At 49.9% G+C, this 26,767-nt stretch overlaps 1 protein-coding gene across 12 annotated transcripts in view; it reads left to right on the top strand.

Moving 5' to 3' along the window:
- The window catches only part of ARVCF (ARVCF delta catenin family member), a 195,269-nt gene that overhangs the window by 164,830 nt on the left and 3,672 nt on the right, over window positions 1-26,767 (top strand). For all 12 annotated transcript variants that reach the window (XR_006415718.1, XR_006415719.1, XM_044440633.1 and 9 more), the window contains 7 exons: window positions 14,078-14,205; window positions 14,809-14,959; window positions 16,890-17,082; window positions 18,821-18,932; window positions 20,460-20,550; window positions 22,397-22,450; window positions 26,227-26,318. Coding sequence is in view for 10 of the 12 variants with exons in the window: in XM_044440633.1 (XP_044296568.1) it covers window positions 14,078-14,205; window positions 14,809-14,959; window positions 16,890-17,082; window positions 18,821-18,932; window positions 20,460-20,550; window positions 22,397-22,450; window positions 26,227-26,318 (821 nt within the window). In the remaining 2 variants the exon portion in view is untranslated. The remainder of the gene's footprint in view (window positions 1-14,077; window positions 14,206-14,808; window positions 14,960-16,889; window positions 17,083-18,820; window positions 18,933-20,459; window positions 20,551-22,396; window positions 22,451-26,226; window positions 26,319-26,767) is intronic.

Raw genomic sequence — 26,767 nt, 5'->3', positions numbered from 1 at the left:
GAAGTGAAGTGCTTTGGTGCAAAAGAACCGCCCGTCGTTTGGAAGGAAGGAAGAGGGACAGTCTGTGGGGCAGTGGATCCGCTGCAGGAGGAGCCATGCACCGTGATGCAATCCAGCTTCAGAATTGGCTCAGCACCACGGGCAGCTCCTTTAGCATTCAGGCTGAAGGCTGGAGTGGACCGACCGCCTCACTGATCCTGGCGCCACCAAGCATCGCTGGCAGAACACTTCGGGGGTCCCAGTCTGGCCTTCTGGGGGAAACCCCTTGATCGTTGAGGGTTGGGTAGTTCCCCAGCTCTTGTCCAGGTTTCCTTCCTTTCCAAAGGGTTGAAACACCCCCACCCCCCACCCCCTGCTGATAGGAAAAGCTTTCAGCTAAAGTATGAAGTTCTCTTTGGTATTTTGGGCCATGCCCTTTATGGTCTGGTCACACCCACCATTGGAAAGAGGAAAACGGGACCCATTTCGGTTTGGCAACACGTGTCTGTCGATCACGTAGCTAGAACCAGAAAGTTCTACGGAAGAGCATCAGTAGGAAGGACGTCATATGAGGTTGTGTACATTGGTGTGCTATCCTTGTTTTCCCACAGATAATGCATGAAGGGTAAATCACTAGCCCAGTTCTTAAAGGCAAAGCTCCTTGGCTGTCGCTTTTGCTCACATAGTCCATGTTGAAGTATTTGTCCTGTGTAGTGTGGCGAGGTTTCCCACTTCCCCCTCCCAGGGCTCAGTGCATGTTTGAAAAGCCGAATGCTTGGCTTGCAAAGAGCTGGCCACCCATCTTCCACAGACCCTTGCTTCACTGGGAAGGAGAAATCAGTGTGGATGGTGGTATGGGAAGAGCCTCCCCTTCCCACCCTTTTTGCAACGTGAAAAAACATCTTGAGCATGGTTTTCATGGCCAGGAGACACTTTTGCCCATGAATCTTGGTTCTGAGGTTGAGAGCGCTTCTGCTGTATCCTGCCCCAAAAGGTGTTTTAGGGGGTTTGACACTGCTAAGCTCAACTACAAGGAATCCAAATCTCTGCAGTGTTGGCAGGGTCCTGATGCTTGTTAGAATTATAGTTGTGAGGTGCCACCACCGAAGAGGCCCTGCCTCATATCTACCACTGACCACACCTCAGAGAGCAAGTCCTGCACCTCCTGCAGTGCCCCTGGTGGAAGAGAAGCTTTAGCGATTCTTTAGCAGTCCTTCAGCATTAAATGCTCCCGGACTACTCCCAAGGCCCTGGGAAATTTATTTGTGTGTGCATAAATGCCATTTTTGAGAACACGTTAGCCCCAAACCATACAAATCCACTCGAATGATCAAGCCAGGTGCTAGAAAACATGCAGCCCACTTTTTCCAGCTGCACTGAATTTCTAGGCAAAGCCGAAGTATCAGGGGAGCTTTTGCACTGGGCTTTCAAGGCTTCCCGTGCCAGGACTCTGAGCCATTGCATCGCCCAAGGACGGTTCGTGGATTAGCTCACTGGGCGGAAATGGCACCTAACTCTCAGCTGGGGGAATGCTCTGCTCTCACTCTTTTGCTGATGGAGCTGGCTGCTGGCATGACTTTCCTTGTTGCTGACTAATCCCTCTTTGGCCAAGCAGAGATGGCGTGGCAATGAGCGAAGAGGTGGCTGCCAGCCCCTTTGCCTTGAACTGGAACAGCTTTGCACGGCTGGGAAATCTTCATAAAATATTCCTGTCCGGCCGCCCAGGTGCCGCGCATCGCAGCTGATGCTGCCCTGACTTCACAGGGGTGTTGTTGAGCATTGATTGAGCTGTTTGACGCCACATGGGCTGCTTAGAGAATGTGCTCCACCACAGGAGCACTTAGTACAGATATATTTTTAATAGGGCAGGTGTCAAACTGTTTTCCTTTTAAATCTCTGCAGATCGGCTCCCGCGATTATTATTTATGAGCCTCTTCATTAAATTTACATCTGCACAACATCGGGAGCGTCTCGATTTTTTAAAAAAATCCTTGTTTGCAAGGGGAGATTTGGTTCCCGGGGGGGGGGGGGGGTAACTGTTTGCTTAGAGGCCTGACAAGAGTTTCTGATGGGTGTCCATGCTTCCATTGTGTTAGAATAGATGAAGTTGCTGCATTTGCCTCTCCCGCCTCCATAAGAACAAAGCGTGAGGAAATGCATGCAGTCAGAAGGGGGCAACCGCCACTTTGCTGGCTCTGCTCTTTTGGTTTTTCTCATGTGCCGTCTACTTTGCATGACCCTTAACCGTCCGTGTGCATGAGTGTGGTGGTAAATTCTGCAGCACAGTTGCTTGTCTGGCATTCCAAGGAAAGTCCAAGCATCCAGGCTGCAGTATTGATCTCAGGCAGCCAATTAGTTTGAATAGTTTCTAGCTCCACCAGGGGCCTTTTGCAGCCTTAATTGCCTGTTCAAGACATGACTACCCTGACATAATTTGCATTACAACAGGATACAATTGCTGTAAGCTGGTCTCCTCTCCCACCTTTGGAGCAGATCCGGGTGTACAGGTTTTCTAAGGAAAGGCTTTGTTCTGTTAAAGCTGGCCAGCTAGGCTGGCTTTATGATACAAAAAGGAGTATTGCAGAAGTCAATAGAAGGGCAATAGGATTGTATCCTAAGGTGCTTTTTTGAGTGAAGATGAGTGGTGGTCAACAAGACTGCTCATTTTACTAGGGTGATGGGATTAAATTAAACATTTCAGTACAGTAGAGAGCACCCTATTTAAGACTAGGGCTTTCAGAGATTCAAATGAGATGATGATGATGATGAACATTTCTGTGCTGCCGGATCATATAATCAGTTGGAAAGGCCATTCAGTACAACCCCCTGCTCACTGCAGGACTCAGGTGCGGTGCCCCGGGGGCCCTCAGAATCCAGGTGCCAGCACCACCATCTCCACATCACCAGGAGAAGATTATCCTTCCCCACTTTCAGGACGTTTCGTTGCAACACCTCTGACTGTGGACATTTGTACGTTTCAGTTCACATTGCTCCTCACCATCATCTAAGAGAAAAAAAACCGACTGTCTTACAGACCTCACTTCATTACACAGATATGGTTGCAAAGTTTGTTTGTTTGCAAAATGAGCCTTTGCCGGGCAAATCTGCCAGGGACAAGAAGCAGGAATTGGAGTGGGATGCACGGTTTCCACTTCACTGCCACTGGCTCAATCTTGGGATTTCGGACGCCGTGCAAAACAGCTCTGCCCGTCCATCCGGAACTGCTGGATTGGAAAGCATTCCTGCCATGCCGTCCCCCCACCATTCACTGAGCAGCAGCAGGAGCAAAGAAAATAACCCCGCTGCAGAAAACCCCTCGACCCAGTGCACATTTTAGTATGCATTCACATGCTTGCCAAAAAACGGGGGAGAAAGCAGGGAACCGACACTTGGAGGCGACAGAGATATTGTGCCTTGGCACCGCGGAGCCATTGCTCCTGTGCCAGCACAAAGCTGACACATTGAGAGCCGCCACCAAACCAAGGAGGGGAAAAAGAGGCTTTGCTGCACAAAATTGGGTGGGTCTCAGCTGTCCCCCAGAATCTCCACAGTGCCCCAGTTTTGCTGACAGGGAAAGCTTGGCGAACCAGAGTACACCAAGATCCCCTGGAACTGCTGAGACGGCTGACTTTGCCCAGGCTTCTTCAACCTGGCCCCACGCAGAGATGTTCAGCTGCAATTCCCATAAAATCCCCAAGCAGGCTGACCCACGGCCAGGGCTGGTCTGGGCTGTTTGAGGGCCTTTGAGCCAGATACTTGCCAAGGTCTGGCCCCCTCCGTGAGTCCACTGTCTTCCCACCATTGTCACTAACTGCGCCCGTTCCTCGCCTTCTTTCCCACCGTGGCACCTTCTCCTCTGGCTCCTCGCCATTTCTGTCTGGCCCAGAGCAAGAGGCAAATGAACAAGTAGAACGCACCGTGGGCGGGGGCAAAGAAGAGCTGCCCGGGGGTCTTGTCCCTTGGCGTGGCTGGGTAGGCCCTCAACTCGTGCCCCGTTCTGCCTCCCTTGGAAACCAGCCATGCCAGTGTCCACGATGGCTTGGAATGATGGGAGTTGCAGTCCACAACCCCAGGAGGATGCCAGTTTGGGAAAGCCTGATCGCGATCCTGCGCCAGCAGGCTAGAAGCTCCTTGCAGGCAAAGCCATTTAAAAAGTGCTCTGCTCTAGTCTGTGGACTATGTTCCATATGCTGCATCATAAGCACCCACCCAGAGAGCCATTTTAGCCAAAGGGAGGCGGAGGAGAAGGAGGAGAGTCTGTGTTTGGTTCCGGAAGGTGTGAACTCATTAAATTCTGGTCAAGTATTGGTCAATGAAATGGATTTCTCATCCATCCATCCTTAGAAGTTGGCCTGAATACACCTTCCCAGGGGGGAGCCTTTCCCAATGAAGACAGGAACGCAGGTGGTTCTGTCTCAAGCTAAGGGTCGCTGCTTCTGCTTACAAATTGCTTTGGCACCAAGAGAGGCCACCTGGCTTGCCTGCTTGCTTGCCCCTCTGTGCAAGGCAGGAGTTGACCCCATAAAGCCCATGGGTGAGGCAGGCTTAAACGCCTCTCTCCATGTGTGGGGGGCCCAGTCCTGGGCAGGCCGTTGCATGCCAAGAGTCTGCCACAGCCCGTGTGTTTAACCCGTACTCATAATAGGACCGTACGTCGGTGGTCCTGCTTGGTATACAACATCTCCTTTTAGCCTGTGTCCGTTGGGGATTGGATCACCTAAGAGGGTGCTGTCTGCTCTCAAGATTTATGATGGAAACATAATTGTCCTGCAATGTGCAATCAATCATGCAAAATAAGCGTTTGAAGCTGTCAGGCTGTGCTTGCATTAGGCACTCTTAGGGCTTGTGCACACGCATTAGAGGCCAAGGCAGCCAACCCGTCTGTGCAGGGGAGGATGAAGCAGACTCTTTGATGCCACCTCTGGAAACGGTCAGTTTTCTCCTTCCCCACCCTGGTGTCCTCAAACACTTTAGGCTAGACAGTTGCATTCTATAAAAATATATTGGAATCCTTTGGGTTCTGGGAGGTGTTTCTGGAGCTGCACCTAAGGGGTTCCAGGAGAGTGCAGGGTGGATCTTGCCTCGTGTTTTCTGCCCTTCCCTGTGCTCACATGCACCCAGTGCAGGTGGGTATTTTGATGCGTAACTGGGATTGTGGGAGCTCCAGGGCAGGAGCACTGCCATCTGGGGAGTTCAGAAGACCTGACTGGCCTCATGTGGCCCCTGAATCCTGTGTCTCTGTTCTGCACAGACAGTTCAATAGCCCACACTCAAGACTGTGCTGAATTGCACATTCAGGTTATCCCTGAATGGTGGGTTGTTGTTGAATCCTGGCTTATTATATTGTCCAAACTCAGCTGAGATGCCAAACCATGGTGAATAGCTCAACAGCCAACCATGGGTTCTCTTCATTGGGAAGTTTGTAGTTAACATGCCATGTTTACTAGTGCAGGTATGTTCAGGCAACTTGAGAACCCCTGCTTCAGCCACAACCCACCCTCCAAGGGCAACTCACACTCAGCTTTTGATTGTGGGTTATTGTGTTGTCTGAACCCAGGGCAGCTGACAACAGCTCTCTAGAGTTCTAAAACTGAGTCTTTCTCAGCCTAAATACCTAAAGGAACCAGGGACAAAAGCTTGGATCTTTTGCCATGCACAGCAGGGCCTTTACCGCTGACCTCATCCTGTTAATTTACTACTAACGAGACTGCAAATAATCAAATTTTCTTTGGTGTTTTTTGTAGAGCTTCCAGAGAGGGTTGACAACTTCTGTTCCTCATATTGTGATGGAACAGGCATGAAGCAGTGTTAATGTGGTTTACATACTCTTGTTTGTCAGCCAAATAATATAAAAAGGTGACGAGAACTTGGAAAAAACGACATTTCATTATGCCTTGTAAAACTGATGCCCAAAGCTGCTCATTAAGTTTTAAAACATAAAGACATGCTCTCTCTCTTCTTTTTCTCTTGCTGCACCATTTGGAATTCAATATCAGTCTGATTTCTGTTTACTTTGGAGCCTGTTTGCTTTTGATCATTCTTTGTATTGATACTGAGAAAAACAGCCAAGCACTCTCAGAGTGGCGAGAAGTGAAAGCTGTGCTTTCAGGGTCTGAAAAAAGAGGGTGGGAGTTTGCTTTATGAGTTTGTTTTTCATCTCATGCTGCAACAACCTCTTGCCTTGAAGGAGAAAGGAAAGAAGTGTGGAAGGGAAGCCACATGACCCTGTCCGAGGCCCTGCTTTCCCTCTTTGAGAAGCCATGCTGGCAGCTCTGCCTTGCTGCATGATCCAGCAATCCTGACCCTCTTCCTCCAGTTGCCCTTTATTCCGTCTTCCCTCTATTGCTCTATTTGGAAGTATTCCACAGCTTAAGCCCAGTCTCGGCTTCCAAGGCACAGTACCTGGGATATCCACCCACAGCAAATTGACTGTGACATTCAGGTTTGCAAAAAGCGCAGCCCACACATGTCATACAGCCTGCCGGGGCATGTTTAGCTGCCCTCTAGGTGCCTTTCTATTTGCCTTGACCCTGCCTGGGGTTTCCCTTGTGATGGCTAATGAGCCCCCACCACCACCACCACCGGCTTGTTTATGCACCTCTGTTTGTGCATATGATGTGTGTGCATGATCCAGTGTGCAACTGAGAACCCTTGTGGCTAACGGGATCGTGTCTATCTGCTCCCGCCTAGTTTTCTTCCCTTAAGCCAGGTCCATTTACCCCAACCTGCTGCCCCTGAGGTACTACAGTTTCCAGCTTTCCTGACCACTGTAGTTCTGAAACACTCGGAAGGCACTTGTGAATTTCAAAAAGCCCTGCTGTGGGCTTGTATCCGGGGGCCTTTGCTGAGAGCTGTATAGACCCCTGCAAACTTTCCAGCTTAGGACCAAAATCCTGCCCCTCCCCACATTGCCCAGTCCCATTTGCAGACTGGAAAAGGTGGGGAGAGGTATGGCTGTCCGCAAGGTGGTGATGAATTTTACCTGTGCTCCTGTGTTTCTCTCTTGCAATTCTTGCCCAAGAGTTGCTGCCTGGAGCAGAGACGCCCTGCCCTGCCCTGCCCTGCCCTGCCCTGCCCTGCCCTGCCCTGCCCTGCCCTGCCCTGCCCTGCCCTGAAGAAGGTTCTCCACACCATTCAGAGGCCAACTCCTTCCTTCATCTCCCACGCCCACCGCCCCAGTGCCGCCGAAAACACATCGCCTCGCTCTGCTGAACAGCAGGCAGGGCTTGGCCAGCTGGCATTTGATTTTCCCAAACGTCCCACAACTTTGAGATGCTGCATCATTCCAAGCAGTTTCCACTGGGAGGGGGAAGGATGTGGAACGGCAGCTCCTACCAAACTCTGCGGTTGACCTCCTTGTCTCCGAAACGCGTGGACACCCTGCTAGACATCCACTCTGATACGGGCAGCAGGGGAATGTCGCGTGTAATGAATCCCGAAGAGAGACTTCTGCGAGCGCCTCGAGATCGCAACATCAAAAGCAGCCATCTCAGCTGAGCACATAATTACAACAGGGACTTGCTGTGAGCTTGAGGAGGAGGAGGAGGTGGAAGGGGAAAACTGCTCCGATGCCTTTTCCAAGGCAGCGTGGTGAAGACGGAAAAGACCCGGGCTTCTGGGTCGGGTGTGCCCCAGCAGGCTTTATTTGGCTGACTTCCCCTCTAAAGCCCATCAGGCATGCTGGCATTTTGACGGCCTTGCAACTTCCATTCCTCTTGCCCCCTTTCCAATGTGCCACCCTTGCGCATCACCCCAAATCCATCCGCACCAGCTGCTGCAGAGCCGGAGAAGGCTGGCAAGCAAACAATTAGGACCACAGAAGGAAGTGCACGAGGATTTCTCCCACCCCCTGTGCTCACTTTCTTGGACTGGGATTTTGCAAGCAAAGGGGCACATAAGAGCAGGCTCCCCTAATCAGCCACGCTTAATTAAAACTTGCCCAATACAGGAATGGAGCGTTCTCCTTTGGGATGCAACCGATAGATTAAAGCCTCACGGCCTTAGGAAGAGGGGGATGCACAGTTGCAAGGTTCTTGAGCTGCTGGTCATGAACTCTGCTTCCCCACTCGCCCTTCCCAACAAGCTTAATTCCACTGAGCTTGTTGCAGAGGTAAACAAGAGCAGGTATGCAACACCTGTGAAGGATCGGTGCTTCCGCCTGTCTCTGCCCCTGGCCCACTGTTCCAGATCACAGCAGGAGCCGTTCCATCTGCTCTGTGGCATTCTAGGACACAGACCAAGGGCTGGCCTCCTGCATTTTCAGGCTCTTACTGCCACTGGTTCCAGCACCGGTGTTCTCACTCGCGGGTGGTGCGGGTGGTGCGGCAGCTGGGATGCTGGACCGGAGCACAGGAGATCCGGGTTCTAGTCCTCGCGTGGCCCCGAAGCTCAATGGGCAACTTGGGGCCCTTCAGCCAAACACAGGGCGGTTGGGAGGGAATCGTGACGAGAAAGGGAACCGCGCAAGGTGCCTGGGGCCTTGCAAGAGGACAGTCGGTGGGCGATGGATGGTGCTGGCGGTTGGAAGTCGATGTCCAGCCCGTGCCCCCGAAGTTGCGCCACTGCTTGCCCATACCGTCAAAATGTGAGCCAGGGATCACCTGCAAAGATGTTTTGGCTAAGCATTTATGGGCACACTGAGATCTTAAAAGCTCTGTCTGTCTGTTGTCATCAGTTACAGAAAACACACAGAAGCCTCACCAAACCTTGGTGATACACTTAGGAACGCACCCACTCAGCTACAGTAAGCAAAGTACATTCCTTGCAAGGCAAAAAAAAAAATGTGAAAACAGAAAAATTAGGGGGGCAAAACATCATCATCATCATTCTTTTGCCTTTGGGATTTGGGGGGTGAGGGAATCAGACAGCACTGTTTCGCTAGAGCTTTCACACCCCATCCGTTCCCCGTGGTTTCTTCTCTTTACGCCAAAGGGCTGGAGCAGGAACGCGTTTGGCAGATGCCGCGTATCACTTACCTGGGGATAAGAGGCGTGCAGAGCCCTCCCCTGTGTCAGCCCTTCTCCGCTTTTCCCTTTGATCCACGAGCTTTGAAGCAGGAAGCCTCAGACACCTGTTGAGCTCAGCCAGCCTGACAAGCAGTCTGCATCCCGCCCCCCGCCCTCGATGCCGGCTGACAAGCTTGTCGCCAGAGAGCATCAGGGGCGGGGGGGGGGCTGCTTTTTCCCTTTCCCTTTTTCTTGGTGATTTCCATGATTCAGAAGTGGCATGCAACGCCTCTTGACAGCAGCGTGGCAGATGCAAACCAAGTGAAATTTAGAAGCATCGGGGCTCCCTTTGAGGGAATACGGCTGCTTCTGCAGAGCCGAGGAGGACTGGAAGGCTGCTTTGAGCTGGGTTGGGAGGAAATGATTGTGGGAAGCACCCTCAGGTGGCAAAAATAGGATGCAGTAGATAGGCAGGGCGGAGTAGCTCCTCGGAAGCCGGGGCAGATGTCTGGGTGTCTTTATCCCTGTGTTTGTCCCTTTATCTGGCGCAGAAAAGGTATTAGTAGGCCTGAGCTGAAAGGAAGGGAGTGCACCTTGCAAAACAATTCGCTCTCCCTGAAATGCCACCCCCTTGCCTTGCATTTCAGTAAAAGATGCGGGGAGGGAGAGCTGGGAGGGAATTATTTCCTAGTCCAGAGGGTGGGCATGCAGCATCTGTCTGCCTTCGACTGGGCACCTGCTTCTAATCCTTCCCATGCTCTGCTGCTGCCTTCGAACTTGACAAGGAAACATTTTTTCTCCCCTCCTATAAAGTAGAGCCCAGTGGGATCATCCCCTGAAGCCGAGGGGTGGGAGCCTGACCCGAGTTGAAAGGAAGGGCTTCTTCACACAGCACTGAGTTAAACCTGGGAATTCCCTTCCACAAGGTGAGGTGGTGGCCACCCATCATCTCCCTGTTTTTGGAAGATGCCCGTTCAGTTTTATCCTGCTCTTTGCTTTGCATATGGTGACCAGCAGTGCAGAATCGCAAAGGTGCCTTGTCCTTTGAGGGAGATCCTCTCCGTCCAGCTGCTGGCGAGCACAGGCTCAGCAAAGGTCCGTTGTGCTGATGAAATCGCATCTCATGCCCTGGCTTGCAGCCCGATCCGTTTGCAGAAAGGGCAAGCTTCAGGCTAGCGCCTCGCACAAAGTGAGGCGAGGGTCCAGCTCAGTATCAGCTCGGAGGCCCTGCATGGTTGGTTGGTTGTTTTACAGGATGGTTGGTAGGTTGGTTTTCTTTTTTCTTAAATGCTGGTTTCTGCTACTGAGACTATTATTTTGCTTAGTGGCTCACATTTTTTCTAGTTGCTTAGGGAACCGCTTGCTTTTTCTCAACAACACACGCTATTTTTTTAACGTGACCTTGCAGAGATGAAACAGGGCAGCTCCGCTTTCTGATTCCCTGCATGCCATCCAGTGGAGAGCGCGGGTATCTCTCCCGTTCCTGTTGGAGCTGCCTGGCCTCGGTAATCACCGATTATCATCAATCTGCTACAGTAGCTTCCCTCAGCCTGGATCCCCCATATAAGTTGGACTGCATCTCCCATCATTCTGAGCAAGCATGGCCAATGGGAGTGGCAGTCCAGCGCCTCTGGACTGGGGAGGACAGTGTCACAACTTAGTGCTCTGGTCATCCACCACAGGTTGCCTATTCCTGTTCTCCATATTCCCCCTCCTTCCTTCCCTCCTTCCTGCCTTCTCTCCCTCTTTTTCTCTCTCACGCCATTGTTTATCACTCCCTCCCTTCCCTCTTTCTCTTTCTATCTCTTTCCCTTTTTGTTTTTCTCTCCTCCCTTTCCTTTCTCTTTTACCTCCATCGCTCCCAAAGCCTTCTATTTCCCAGCATCCCCTAGCCAGGATAGACCCTTTTTTTTGGCACAAACACACACAGGTGAGCAAAAGGTAAGCCCTCAGCTGTTAGCCTTCATCCCCCAGAAGCCCCTTCCGGGTTGGCCCGTGGTCAGGAAGGCTGAGCAGGAGACCCACCTGCTGTCCACTCCTGCTTGAAAGAATAAGCCACGTGGTTCTTGGCAGGGAGGTGCCTTTCATCCACTTCACAAATGACAGAGGCGACCATAGATTCCTCTTCGGCTTTTAGAAGCATTTATGGACAGCATAAATCCTAGCCTGACCAGAAAGAGGTTTCATGGGATGGAGCCTCGATGACATTTCTCGGCTGACATTATGCTCTTGGTTCTTTCATTTTCAAAAAAGGATGAGAGGGAAGGTAGGTTATAACCAAGTGTTCACTTGTAAAGGTTCCTAGTGAAATAAATAACATTTAACCTCCCCTCTAGATGTAGCCAAAGGAAGAGCAAATTAAACATAAAGGCCACTCCATTCCTTTTGTCTGTTAAAGAGACAAGAGATCTTCCAAGGAGAGGAGAGGGGAGAGGAGAGGAGAGGAGAGGAGAGGAGAGGAGCCACCCGGTGTTGTACCTTTTCTATTTATTCTGTAGATTTATACCCCACTTTTCAATGTGAGACTTCAAAGTGGCTTACCAAGTGGCTTTGTAAGCACAAGAGCTGCACCAAGAACCTCACACTCCTGCACTGAACCCGTGGTGCACCAGGCAGTAATTTTGAGCTGACCCCTGCTAAGGCTGAGTTTGGATTCCACCCCTCTCTTTTAAAAGAGGAGCTGCGCTCTGGCCTGTGGACCTGATAGGACCTGCTGGTCTTTCCAACCCAGCCTGCCCAGGAATCCTTGGGCAGAGGTTGCTCTGTGGGTCCCACCCTTTGGAAGAATCCCCGTCATCTCTGTTCTGGGACTGGGGACAGCAGCCGGGGGGGGGGGGGCAGAATCATTGGACTCCTGCACCCTCAAAAACGTTGTGCATTACTTTTCCTTTTCCTCTTGCCAGTGCCTTACCAGCCTTGACTGACCTTCTTGCCTCTTTTGAATTCCATGCCCTTCTTAATTTATAGAAGACTGGTGCAAACAGTTCGCGATATTTTAGACAAAAGTAGCAAGAATCTCAGAGGGGAAAAAATAATTAAGAGGATTTTGAAATTAAGGAAATGGGTTTAGGAGACAAGCAGGTGCTTAATGAGAAGAGCAACAGCTGAGCCTCACAGGAATCCGTTTCCCGAGGTACTTCAGGAAAGGGCTTGACAGTGCCGTGCGCAGCTGGAAGGATGTTGCAATAATTAAAGAAAAATCCCTCCCACAAATTGGGCAGCTGGATCGATTAGGACGGCCCTGGTGGCTAAGAAGTGATTGCACATACTGGCCTTTTTGCTCGGTTTAGGCTTTGTTGCACGATCCAGCGGCACAATCCTCACGTGTGAATCATCTCGGGGTGTCTGTCTAGGCCTTTCCATGAGAGACAAGTGACAAAACCTTGAAGGTCGAAAGGCTGCAAATCACAGTAGACCTACGTGAACAGCGAAATTAAGAAGTGGTTCTAAGCCTCAGGGGTTTGTTTCTGATGGACGCATGCACACTCCAGGTTCCAGATGTCATTGCTAAGTCAGATTGTGGTCATCTAGCAAGTAAGTCATAAATCTGGGCTCAGTTCGCAGGGCTGGTATTAACATTCAGCTTGGAGACGGCTTCTCGTGTCTTCTTACCTGATGCCTTAAGATTATTTTTAGTAGACCTTTCTTTGGGAGCACCACAAAAGCAAGAGCAAGTGGGCAGCTACCGGAAAGAGAGTCTTTCGTGTTGTGGCTCCCCAGTGGTGGAATGAGTTCCCAAACCAGCTTGCCTGTTACCGTCATTCTGCTCCTCCTGGTACCCGGTAAAGCCCTTATTTTTCAGGTGCTTCACTCTTTCCATTTCTGTGCTTTTAGACTTGTTACTGTATTTTAAATCTAGTGTTCCTGATTGGTGGTTTTATTTTGGCTTTTATGTCTATTTCAGGCAACAGCTTAAAACCTTTAGGTAGTTACCTTATGTTTCATCGTGTTGTATTTTAGGGTTTCTGTTGCTGTGAACCACCCAGACAGCTTTGCTTCTTGAGCAGCATGAAAACGTAAACCAGTAAATGAATTAATAAAAAACCCTCCACATTTGGGGTGGAATAGACATTGGCCAGATCCACAGGGAACCATCCCGTTGCCCTGCCCTCAGTGCTCCTCAGCTTCCAAACTCAAGCATCTCATGTCTCCAACAAGGTGCAGTGGTAGGAATCCCCACTTCTGCCTTGCCTCCTGCCCTGATGATGATGATGATGATGATTTAGACAGCTGTTTTTGGCCCTCCAAATAGAGCAGCATGGAGGAAATGTGGGATGAGCCCATCGGGGGGGAAATGGGCCGAGCGGCTCAGTTTTTGGAGTCCCAGCTCGGAGACCCCAGGATCTTGGAGCCAGGACTCCAGATGATCCTTTGCCCGCCCTGCATGACACTGGGAGGCCATAGGATAGCCTAAAGTAGACACTGAATCATCGGGACCTACGCTAGTCATGCCAGTTTTATCCCACTGATGCCAGGAGACCCAATCTTAAGGACGATCGTGTCTGAATCCACCCCACAGTATTTTTTTCAGTGGCTGCAGTTCCGCTCCAGGGTGGTGAGAGCCGGTGTGGGGCGGTGATTGGAGTGCTGGATTGGGGCACTCGGCCACGGACGCTTGCCAGGAGACTTTGGGTGGGTCACCCACTCTTGGCCTGGGGCTGCTGTTGTAAGGACAAAATGGCATTGAGGTGAACTGAATAAGCTGCCTGGGATCCTTGCAAGTGGGAAAAAAGGTGGGATTATAAATGCAGTGTAGTAATAACAATTTACACAGCGGTGCTGAATTGATTGTATGATCACCGGTTATCGCCTTCCTGAATGCAGCGATATAATTGCAGCTATGTTTAAGCTTTAATTGAATTGCCACAGACTGTACTTTTTTGCGCTGCATGAGTCTTATGAAGTTTTTCTCCGTGCCCGTGGGTTCGTGTTTATGGGTATCCATACACAAACACACATGCATACGCACACCTGCCAACCGAGAACAACCTCTGTGCATCTATCAAAGTGGATCTTAGTCTACGAAATCTTGTGCCATAATAAATTTTGATGGTCTTTGAATTTTGTTTTTGCTGGAACAGACTAGGATGGCTACCCCTCCAGAAGCTGGAGTACCTTTTAAGTTCAGCTGATTACTTTCCCTCCTCTTCCAGGCTTTCAATTGCTTTACCAGCCAGAGGTGGTGCGGCTTTATCTCTCCATCCTCACAGAAAGTCAGAACTTCAACACTTTGGAAGCGGCAGCTGGCGCTTTGCAGAACCTCAGTGCTGGAAACTGGACAGTGAGTGGTTTCTGGTCCTCTTTTCCTCATGACGTAGTTCCCCGCTTTTGGTTGCAACAGTTCTTACACTCCATGGGCTTCATGGAATGCTAACAGCTGCTTTGGAAAGAAGACCTGCCCATGTCCTTAATGGTGATTGCTTATGCCTTTACATCAGGGATGGGGAAACAGTTTGTGGGGAGTAAATGACTCCCCTCACGCTTCTGCATGTGCATGAAGAGAAGGGACTTCCTTAGCCAGTTCTTAGAGAAGCTTCAGCAAGTTTCCAGTGGGCTCTGCTTGTGGATTGTCTTCAGAGAGAGGACCAACCTAGCCTCCCTTGGCAGGAAATTCCAGAGTCCGGGAGCTGCCACCGGGAAGACCTTCTCCCATTCTTTTTACATGTATCTCTGAGGACCAGTGCACTGAGAGTAGAGTCCACGGGATGGTCATTGTGGGAGGAAGGATGCTGGTGGACGAGCACCATTAGAGTGACTGAGCACAGCCCCTTATCACTCTGATGACTTTTTTCTTAACAATGCATTAGAAACATGGACCACCAATCTGGGGGAGCCACTTAGATTCCTTGCTTGTTTTCCCTCACCCCGCTTTCTTCCTCGCCAGTGGTCCACGTACATCCGGGCAACCGTGCGAAAGGAGAGGGGGCTGCCAGTCCTTGTAGAGCTCCTCCAGTCGGATTCCGACAAGGTGGTGAGGGCCGTGTCCATCGCTCTGAGGAATCTTTCCATGGACCGTCGCAACAAGGACCTCATTGGTGCGTTCCAAACAGTGCTCTTACCAGTGGAAAGGGTCCACAGAATGAGTCACGGGGGATCCGTTCCAAGGCGTGGGAGACTTCAAGCTTGGCAGGATCTGCTTTGTTTACTTGGACCTGAGAGTTTCCCACCAGGCCGGGTGCCAAAACCATACACTAAGAAGGAAAAACTTCTGGGCCTAGAGGCCTTGCTTGGAAGAGGTCCTTCTACACATCAGGACTCCACTCCTGGCGGTGCCCAAGCTGCCTTCACTGAGTGTGGAAGGCTGGGGAGGCCACTTCTGTTGCTGCTCTTGTCAAACAGGTGGGAGTCAGATCCTTGGCAGATCACCCAGAGATCTGCCAGTAGACCCAGACTGACCTGCACCTGACCTTTGTCTGCAAAGGCCTCCATTGTCCACTTCTGAGGTGGAAAGTCAGCCACCTTCCACAGCACAGAAATGCTCCCTCCCCAGTCACCGCCCCACCTCCTCAATTCGGGTGGCAGGGGCGCCTGGGGAAGGGAATCACTGGGCAGGAAGCCCGTTCAGCGCTGAGCTGATTGCATGCAGCTTCTAGCCAAGTTCACCAAACCCATCAGTATCACCGGCACCACTTTTCTCAAGCACTGAAACAGAAAACCAGCGTTGAGTTGCATCCTTCTAAATGGTAGAAACGATACCTCTTGGGCGTTCCTGCCTTTGTCTCCTGGAGGCATTAAGGTGAAAGATACGCACACCTCGTTCAAGCAGCGGGTGAGATGGAACCAAGCCGTTCTTGCTTCCATCCCTGGACAGCATGTTTGGAGCAAACTGCATCCAGGCCCATAAGCAATTGTTCCTCGGTGCCTCTTTGATGCAGGCCATAAAGAGGTAACATACGAGAGTTACACAATTCACAGTGAAGGATGCAAAGGTTTGTACTTTTTTGCAATGCCTAGAACTACCATTTCTGCAAAACATGCTTGCTTTTGGCAAATGAATTGTCAGGAACTTCTGAGGCAAGGGTCCAGAACTTGTGGACATGCTTAGTCATGGCCTGCTGATCCCTTTCTGTTCTCCCTTAAGGCACACGGAGCTGCCTCGGGGCCTAACTCATGTGACATCAGCAGAATCACATTTCTTTACCCCCGGCCTTCCCCATTTGGGCATAAAACAATCTGTTGTAGCACTGAAAGGGCAAGTACATGTAGGGTGGAGAGGAGAGGAGAAGAGAGGAGAGGAGAGGACGGAACTCAAGCTAAGTGCCATTCTTTTCATTTCCCAAAAGCTTTGTGGGCAATTAGAAGGGCAGCTCTCCCCTCTACCCTAGTGCTGAAGAAACTTCCACTACTGGGAGAAGCCATGAAGAGGAGTGCAGGAGGGCCCTTTGCTGGGGGACACCTCAAACTCAGAGCCACCGTTGACTAGCCTCTTCTCGGCCTACTTCCTTATCATCCATTGCCCCACCAGGACTTTTCTCCAGGATCTAAGATGGTGAATGATGGATCTGGTTGATCTTCCCCATCAGTCCCTTTGGACATTTCAATCAGATCCATATCCCTTGCTTTAGACACGAAGAGGGGAGATAAATAATTAGACTAATTTGCCTACCGTGATCATCTGTAGTTTAGCCCTTACTCAGAAAGGTAGGTAACCTAATGCTCTACTGCTCCTATCAGCCCTGATTGTTGGCTGGGGCTGATGAGTATTGTAGTGCAAAACACCTGCAGGGCACCCTCCAGTACTGCCTCCTCTCTTAGTAGGCCCCCAACTATCTTTGTAAGCTTTCATTCGAACCTTTGGAATCCGAGTTGTTGGGCAACAAACCAGGGCCAGCGGGTGGGTGGGTGGGTGGGTGGGCGGATGGCCCCACAGCTGAAGCTCTCTGGGCAATACAAAGTCCAAGCTTGGGTTATAGCCTCATTTTATTCCTTGAGATTTGACTCATGGGACTGCTTTCTGTTCTCCAGGTAGTTATGCCATGGGTGAACTGGTAAGAAATTTGCCAAGCCGGCAGCAGAGGTCCTCAAAAAACCTGGAGGAGGACACTGTAGTCGCTGTGCTGAACACCATCCATGAAATCATTACCGACAGCTCCGAAAATGCCCGGTCCCTGATCCAAACTCAGGGCATCCAGAAGCTGGTTGCCATCAGCAAGTCGAGGTTAGTTTTTCACAGGGACCAAGAAAGTTAGTCTGAAAACTCCTGCAGAAAGCAAAGCTGCATTTATGGCAGGCCAGATGATCAGTCTACCAAGCTTGGTCCTGTCTCTTGGGCTGAACTGCTCACTGGCAGAGGATGTGAGAGCTTAAGGCAAGGAGTTGCATGAAATTAATCAGAGAGCTGCTGGTGGTCTGCCCTTGGTATACCTGAAAGGTGTCCAAGACATGGTTTAAATAAATGTTTCCACTCTAAGTCAAAAAGCATTTGGAGAAACTGTATTTCTGCTCCAAGCTAGAGCAGAACATCTGGGGCTGCCACGATTCACCTTCCTGAAAGAGGAGAGCAAAATCTCAGTGGTATCGTCTGTGGAATACCATCGCCCCCCCAACACACACACACACACACACACACACACACAAGCCTGCATCTTTCAGACAGGAGGTTGCCATACTTCAAGGGAATGCCATAACGCCATCTCATAAATCAATGCCTTTAATAGGCTGAGTTGACTTGAGAGAGGAGATCAATAGAATAAAACGATGCGTTATCTTGGGACAGATTCCCTTTGCAACCTGCTGTATTCTTCTGCATCAGGCACACATACATCAGGCACCAGCGTTTAAGGAAATCCAGGCATTTATCGGCAAAGGGAGAGATGTTTGCTCTTTTGTAACATTCCATTATATGGCCGGCGAAACAAACTGCCTGGCAAGAGTGGCCATAAAGGTGTGGGCGATCATCTCAAATAGCTCTCGCTTGTGCTGCAAGAATGTTAGGGAGAAAGGCTGCCACCTTTGGGCTAAACCAAAGGCAGGCCGCCTGCATGGTCTCCCATTCCAAAACGTGCTCCTAGTAACAGAAAGTCCGGCACCCTCGTTCCTGCAGCAGCAAGCTCCTCTCTCAGAATGCGTCTTTCTAGTGGCCATTCCAACTGGCTGCACCAGAGGTAACAGCCAAGTGAAGAGGTCCATGGGCTCAGCCTCCGTTCATGTGCACCTTTCCCTTCCAGATCCACCTCCTGAAAAGATGGGGTCACCTGGCCATGTTGTCCCTTGACTGTGTAAAAATAAATGGAAGTCCGGGAGCCTGGATGTGCTTACACTCCTCTCCATGTGTTGTTTCCCATTTTAATCATGTCTCTTTGATTGCAAGTCCTCATTTTAGACTGTAAACCACCCTGAAGGCTTTGGCAGGAAGGTGGGCTAAAATGCAGTGAATTATAGCAAAGGCATACGGGGTGTACTGCAGGGTTTCATGAGAGGCCCCGGGGTCTGGGCACGAGATATCTCCAAACCATATGCCGTTTCTCCATTGATGTCTCCTTTTCCCAGGCAGCAAGATCATCTGCTCCAGATGTTTCACCCCATGAGCTCCTAATAATAAATAAATGCACCATATGATCAAGGTGGTCATGGAGCTGGCTTTTAGAAATTACTACAGGTGGCCATACCTTTTGAGTTGTCTTTATCTTTACAGGTGGACATACCTTTAGAACCAACCGGGTCTCAACACTCTAGCATTTGCTGAATGTGCTAAGCTTACCCGCACTAGTGATGCAGGAACTGAGGCCCACGGGCCCAGTCCACCCTGATCAGCTTGGCGCTTTCCCGTTTTCAGTGTGAGACCGCAAAGTGGCCTACAAAAAGCAGCCCAACACCCATGGTCCACTGGCTTAAAGACCCAAATGCATCTGACTTTTCATGTTTGCTTTTTTGTGTAACCCCTTCCCCTCCCGCAGTCAGTCCTCCAGGGAAACAAAGGCAGCTTCTCACGTTCTTCAGATGACTTGGAGTTACAAAGAACTACGGAGTGTTTTGCAGAAGGACGGATGGAACAAATCTCATTTCCAGGTGAAGCCGATGCAGAGTTCTAACCAAGAATCATAGAGTTAGTAAATGGGCGCTTAGCTTAGGGCTGAATAAGAGGCTTGTCTGGTTATCATTGTGGTGCAAATTCAACTCGGCCAAGCCTACATGGGACTGAAACACAGTTTACAACCGAAATCCATAGATCTCCAAAGTTTGTGATGCAGTTCACAACTCAAATACACACATTTTTTAAAAAATAAGCACAAAATAATGCGTGTGTATAACAATTGCACACACAGGCTTTGTCAGTGTGGAAGGCATGTATATTTGCATAAGTGTACACACATATGCACATTTGGGGAAATTCATAGAGTTTTTGTGCCAATATTAGACAAATAATTCATAATTAATGCAGGATCAGGATGGCATGAACTCAACAGTGGAAAAACAGAAAACCTGAGCAAAACCTCCCTTGCCTAGCTGAGTTTATCTTATTTTGACTTTGCTAAGGTCAATAGTACATATGGACAAGACAGGGAGGTGTTTCATTGGCAGCAAAATAAATAAATACCAAGCATATTAAGGGATCCCAAGGCTTGGGTACCCAGAACGAGTTACGTAAAAGCATGTTTGTGTTTACACTGTTGTGTATTAGGGGTGAAAGAATGCTAACCACCTAATGGGAAGATTGGGGTTAGGGAAGCTGGTTGGATTTCGGAAGGCTAGGAGCACCTGCAGTAGACAATGAAGCACTATTTCATCATAATCTAAACTTTTATACCCGTTTTGCAACATTTAATGAATGTAGAACAGTGCAGTCTTGGTCATACCTATTCAAAATTAGGTCCCACTGAATTCCAAGCCAGCTGACACTAAGTTCTTGAACTCCAGCAGGCAACAACAAACAAGGCCAGCAACAAACGAGAAGGAATTCTCCGCATCCTAAGGGGGAACCGAGGAAAAGTGTAGTGGATTTTTTTACAAATGAATTTTAAAAGGGACAAACCTCCTAGAAATGAAGATTTAGCATGATCAGTAGCCATGGAAGGTTTAGTATTAGTTGGAAAAGAAAAAAAGAGAACTGGGGGTAGGGGGTGTCTATCCTGGAAGCAAACAAGACTGGAAGAAATGCTGCATAGGAATAAGCTGCAAAGAGGCAAGGATTTATTGCAAAATGTGCTGCAGGTCCTCTTTGTCACCTCCCGAAAATGTTGCAACATTACACCCGCCCAAATGACCATTGAGGGGCCCAGATCTTACGGGATGGAACAACCTTCCAGAAATAAATCAGATTAAGAATTAATTTTAGGAACAACGGTACACAACCATTCATTGCCATGGCACAACTTGCAGTACTCGAATCCCAGAAAGAGCTTCACCCACTGGAAAAATGGGGTTCCCCCATGCCGACTTACTGAAACATATCCTCATGCTAAAATTAGGAGTTAGAGCACAGAGACACTTTCTAGGAATGGCGGTTTCATGATAACATTTAAAGGCAGACTTTGCTTTCATTCCGCTCCCCATAAATGGCTGACTCTGGCGTTTTAATTTTCTTTTCTTTTTTAGTCTGCGTCTTCTACTCCTAAGGGATCCAAAGGTACTTCTTGCAAATCTGGCTACGATGACAGCACTCTGCCTCTGGTGGATAAAAGCCAAGGTCTGTGCCCATCCCAGACAGGTCATCTTGGCCAGGGACAACCCACACTGTCTGGCTAATCACAGCATGGGCTGTTGCGCAAGCAACGGGAAAAAGAAAGCGTTTCCCCCCGCAAATTCAGCGGCTGTGGTGCTGGATGTAGTTTGGAGCTCGCATGGGGCTAAAGGATTAAAGATTAAAGAAAATACATTTGTGGTTGTTAGTTGCAAAATCACGTCCGACCCATCACGGCCCCATGGACAACATTCCTCCAGGCCTTCCTGTCCTCCACCATCCCTCGGAGTCCACCTAAGCTCACACTGACTGCCTCAGTGACCCCATCCAGCCACCTCCTCCTCTGCCGTCCCCTCCTTCTTTTGCCCTCAATTGTTCCCAGCAGCAGGCTCTTCTCCAGGGAGTCCTTCCTTCTTACTAGGTGGTCAAAGTATTCGAGTTTCATCTTCAGTATGTGGCCTTCTAAAGAGCAGTCAGGGTTGATCTCCTTTAGGACTGACCGGTTTGATCGCCTTGCGGTCCAAGGGACTCGCAGGAGTCTCCGCCAGCACCACAATTCAAAGGCCTCAATCCTTCAGCACTCAGACTTCCTTATGGTCCAGCTTTCACAGCCATACGTTGCAAATGGAATACATACCGCATGGCCATTGTTCAGTAGCAAAAGGAAACCAGTTCTTAAAAGGCCAACCGTTTAATCAGCATTGCGCCAAGCTTGGCCCTTGGTGCTACATGTGGCGTTCTCTGCTTATGGAGCTACAGAAGCTATTTTGGTTTTCCCATAATGAGACTGCATCCCTAGTTCTGCACTACCAATAAGCTACTAAAAACCATTATACAATATGGCTTTAAGCTTTACAAGTCAGTTCTCCTGTCCTCTAGGCTGGTTTTGTTGGGGGAGTTGAGGGAAGAGGCATGTTCACAGCTGCGTCGTGGCCGAGATGAGATTCGAACCAGGGACTTCTTATTTTACAGCTCATACTTTTAGCAAATTCCAGGGGTGTAATGAGAGGAGTTTTCTCCAAATATCATTTTTGGCACCAAAGTGTCAGCTCTGAGGTTGTCCCACCAAAGGTTCCCTGCATTCCCTTTTTGCTGCCATCACTTACATCTTTGCCATCCTTGCATCATGCCCATCCCACGGATGAAGGGGGCTGGCGGGGGCTGCACCCACTTAAACCAAACAGAGCTCCCCGGGTTTCTGAGCAAGGGCAGGAAGCACTGCCCTCACTTTGAACTGGCTTCATGAAATGCTGCCACACCATTCAGAGTGAGGGCAGTGCTCCTAGCCAGCAGCTTGGATACCCACGAGAACGATGCTTAGCCCTGGCAAATCCATCTCGTATTCCCCTTTCCGCTCCACTGTGCCACCTCTCCCAATCGCCCACCAAAGCAGAAGGACTCTAATGCAATGGGATGTGTTTTGCACAGTTGAAAAAATTGTGCAGTGGGACCTGAGGTCTTTGTGCAGCTGATAATAAGAACATTCATCTTCTTATTTTTTTATGATTTTTATTATTTTTTTCCATTAGAAGAATTCTGAGAGTCTGGGAATCTTCGGGGATGGAGCAGGGGCTGCACTGGATTCTTGTGCGGTAGAAAACGCTGCACCCAAGTTGGCCACATGTTGAAGTTGCAGTGCTGGTGGAGGAGAAGGGCACTTGGGCGCCTCACGGGCAAATGCCCTGCAGTGCGGCAGCTGAAGCGCATCTTGCGCCCTCCACATTTTAACTCGCCAGACTGAACGTTTGCTTCTGTGCCTGTTCCTTCTCCTGCATCCCTTGGCTGCTTCTTAAAGCCTTAGCTGGGCCTCCCGCTTGCACAGACTTACAGTTTCAATTCTTCTCTTCTACAGAAAATGAGAAGACTGGAAGCCGGGATATGATTCCCATGGATGAACTTGGGCCAGGTACCTGTCTGTCTGTCTGTCTGTCTGTCTGTCTGTCTGTCTGTCTGTCAAAAGCTTTTCTAGGCAGTCCACTACAAGCATCTCAGGACAGCTTACAAGAAAAAGAAAAGAAAAAAACCCATAAATATAAAACTAAACAAGGTACTGCATCCAACCTCAACAATAAAACCCAGAATAAAACCAATTTATTTATTTATTTACAGTTTTTATATACTGTCCCTTTACTGGCATCCTGAGACAGTTTACAACAAGCACAAATAAAATAAGATAAAAATGGTACAGCATTCTGTGAAAAACATAAAAACCACAATTAAGACCAACTGACAATTAAAATAATGGGAAAATAAAAAGGGTTATTTTTATTTGATTATCTTTTCTCCTTCTTTCACCCCTGTCCTTTTCCATAGCACACCCCGTCACTTATGAGGGAGCTTTGCTTGTTCATGAGGAGAAGCTCTTTCAAGCATATATGAAGTTGACATTTAAAGCAGAATTTTCCCTTCCCCCCGCAAAAAAAACAATAGTCTTTTGACCACGCAATCCTCGATGAGTCTCTGAGAACTGAGCCCAGCTGAGTATAACAGGGTTTACACAGTCCTAGATCTAGGACTGTGTCCTCTGGATGTGTTGTATTACAACTCCCATCATCCTCAACCTGGTGGAGAATGATGTTCTTAGAGGCCGTTGAGGTGACAGGCAGCTGAAGCTTTCAGACCGAAGACCCCGCGTAGAATGCAGTGCAGTAATCCAGCTTGGAGTTTCCCAGCCAGGCTACCTCTGTTCAGATAAGGATGCAGTTATCAGTCTAAGCTGATTAAAGGTGCTCCTTGCCACCAAGTCCACCCATACCTCCATTTCCAGGAGCACCCAAACTACAATGGGGTGACTCCCTCCAGGTCAGGGTGAGTATCACTCGCCCAGGCAGGTGAGCCATCCATGAACAGACTCTCCCTTTCATCTGGATTTACCAGCATGCCTCCTGCTCAAGCAAATGGTTCCCCATTCAGTCCCCAACATCTCCAGACAGGACTAGGGAAGTCTCCTGTCTGAACCCATGCAGAGGTGCTGCAACTCAGACTCTGGGACAAAGGCGGGTTGTGGTGTGTCAGGTTTCCTCCTCCTCCCTTCCAAATGGCAAACAGTTCTTTGCTTCTTTATTTCTAATGTGCAGCCAGCAAATCATAGCTACCAGAGGATGAGCCACTGAGCTTGAACAGAGCAGTTTGTTGAACCCAAGCTAGAAACTATTTCTGGGAATCCTCCTTTTCAGTAGCCCTTTAAGTGTGCCCCTCTGGAGAAGGGTTAGCCACCTGGTTCTCCGTAGGCCCCCTACCTGGATAGTCCTTCTCTCCTGACACCACATCATGGGGTCAGAGACCAGACCAGTCTCCTCTGTTTCCTCTCCCACATCTCCTCTTGGGACTTCCAAACCTTGCCAGTTCCCAAAGTCTGCTTGGACACCTGGAGACGGTGACCTTGATATAAGCTTTCCTTTCTCCATCATCTCTGTCTCCACTCCTCATTTCCCATCTTCACTGTCTTCATTCCAAGAGTTGGTGTCACCCCGACCCTGTGAAGTGCATCAGAATAACTGCCTCTCCCAGTCCAAACACACTCTCCCCATCCAAGCTGATGATTCAAGCTGATTATTTCTGCGTCCAATTGGTGGGTGAGAGGGGAGAATGACGAGGAACAGGCTGGTCCCGCTCTGCCATGGTCGCCTTGCCTCCACACTCTGGGGGGATAAACATCTGCTCTGTTGAGCCTTCCCAACCCGTGTCCCTGTCCAATGGAGGTAAATCGAGCTTCTCCATGCAGGGAAGCAGCATGAGTGGGAAAGGGTCCTTGCTCCAGAGGCTCACCCTCAATTTGTGGAGGGTGTTCGGTGCATTCCCAGGTGAGCAGATACGGACTTGCCAGGTGAGGAGAGGCCCTGGGAACCAGAATTCCCAGAGAAGCAGAGGGGCTTGTTTCTAGGGCCCCCTCCCCAGCTCTTGAGGCGAACTTCGAGGCTAGTCAGAATTTACAACTGCGGGGAGAGCCAAGTGGCTAGCCTGGCAGGACTCTTGACCCCACGACTTGGTGTTGGAAGAGACAGGACAGCCAACTAGAGGGGTGCTGGACAGAAAAGGGACTTGCCTGCCTCCAAAGAGGACATCCCGTAAGGAGGCACCCCAGGGGTACTCAAAAGAAAAATGCTGGGAAGTCCTTGCTCGATTGGTTTCAACAAACCACTCTATGCATGCTCAGACACACATTCTTGGTTCGTCGTGCTTACTGGACGTGCACTGGAGAATCAAGAGCTTTTGCCAATGAACAGTCTGTCTTTTGGAAGTGTGTGTGGGGGGCGGCACCTGGCTTATGGCACCCGGAGAAGATGGCGGCGGTGTGACAGAGGTAGCCCTCTGTTCTGTGACTGCCCAGTTCTGCATGAGGGTCAGGAGCACAGAATCTCTTCTGGCCCAGGGGCTGGATGCTGTGCTGGAGAACTTGGTGGGGGTTGCACCCCAGCAGTGCTAAGGCAGAAGGGGGCAGGAGAGGCATATGTAGCCACCCTTGGGGGCTCCACATGGAGAAAGGCAGGCTATGCATGCCCCCCCACAACAAGGAGCGGGGCACAAATCCCAGAGATGCTGGCTTATTTTAGCTTGGAGTTCTCTCTACCAGTAATAAGCTTGGGGAATGCAGTTCTGCCTTTCGGAATCAGATGGGGAACTGCAGAAAAGCCTAGAGAATTGAGGATGGACCAGGTGTGTTCATGTGAGGAGCCCCAGAAGGCTGCCTTTGGCTCCTGGGCCTGAAGTCCTGCACCCCTGATTTAATTGTTGCTTATCTGCCTCTGGAATCAAGGGCCTGGAATCTGGAATCAGCAAAGCAGGCAGGCAGGCAGAGCCAATGTTCTCATTTGTGAGAAGGGAGACTGCAATTCTTTAGAAAAACCCAGGAAGCAGAAACTGCAACAAGAGCAAATGAAGAGAGAGAGAGGGAAAAGGAAGAAATCGGGCTTTGCTTTTCATCCAGCCGACATGAATAAGCTGTTGATGTGCTCCTTGCTCCAGGGAAAGCTACAGTAGACCTTCCTCTCAGTGGGAAGGGAGCAGCTTCAAATGGGAACACACGACGGGGTGGCCATGTATTAACCCGTCTGCCGTATAAATCTTGAGAGCAGAAGTTCAATGGTTGGAAGATATAATTAGGTACGATTGAGAGTAAAATGCAGACTGTTGCTGGCTGCGCATTGTGAGCTTAGGAAAGACTTCTGGGGAAGCCTGGAGGGAAATAGGATTCCAAAGAAGCTGTTTCTCTCCAAATGTTGGACTCCAATTTTCAGCCATCCCAGCCAGCACTACAGGGGTGATGGGCTTTGTAGTCCAACACGATCTGGAGGGACTAGACTCATTCCCTGGTATCTCTCTGCTCCAAAACTTGGGGGCACCCACAGCAGGGTCTCCAATAAGCAGCTTAATGATCCAACAGGTCTGTATGGGAACAAGAGGTCCTTCCGATGTCCGTGTCCAGGAATGCTCAGTCAGAATGTCCCTGTAGCTTTAGCCAGAAGATACACTTGCCATGTGGGCTGTGGGGGAAGGCAGAGCACGGATCGTGACAAGCCATATGTTGCACATAACCCAGCAGGGTCTGCCAGAAGCCATACTACCGTTGGTGGGGGCTGAAGACTTGAGGCTTCTCGATAACCAGATTGGATGACCATTTAATAGCTCACTGCCCTTGAAGCTGCAGCAGCTTCTCTTACGGCTCATTTCATTCCACTCCAGATGGCTACTCCACCATCGATCACCGGGACAAGGAGCGGAAATACAAGGCCAATGACAACATGGGGGATGCGTCAGAGAAGGAACCGCTAAAGGTAAGCCGTCACCGCACAGGCATTTTCAGGCTCTTCTTCCCCCACTGCGTCTGCCTCCAGTGAAGGCTGGGGGTGCCAAGGGCAGCAGGAAAGCTGTCCCAGGCTGCAGCGTGAGCTGTCCATGGTCCTGAACCTTGTCCCCAGGCCTGGTCAGCTCCCAGCATAGGAGGAAACAGGGTGTACCAAAGCAGCTTTTCTTACTCTGTTGCCAGGATTGTCAATAGCAGCAGCAAAGAACTCCTGACAGGGCAGGAAGGTTTGCATTATTCTTTGCTAGAGGGATGCAGACTTATCTTTGCTTCTCTGGGCAAGGGAAATGGGACCCTACACTCCCCACCCCTGATCTTCGCAGGGCTGTTTCCTGTGACTTCCCATTGTTGCCAGGCTCCATGAGGCTGGTACATCCTCCTCAGCAGCTCCCCTTCCCCTGCACACACGCCTGCCAATCT

The sequence above is a fragment of the Varanus komodoensis genome, unplaced genomic scaffold (assembly GCF_004798865.1).
Source record: "Varanus komodoensis strain SLA01 unplaced genomic scaffold, ASM479886v1 scaffold38, whole genome shotgun sequence".
Classification (NCBI taxonomy): Eukaryota; Metazoa; Chordata; class Lepidosauria; order Squamata; family Varanidae; genus Varanus; species Varanus komodoensis.
This window is presented reverse-complemented; position numbering and strand designations above follow the sequence as displayed.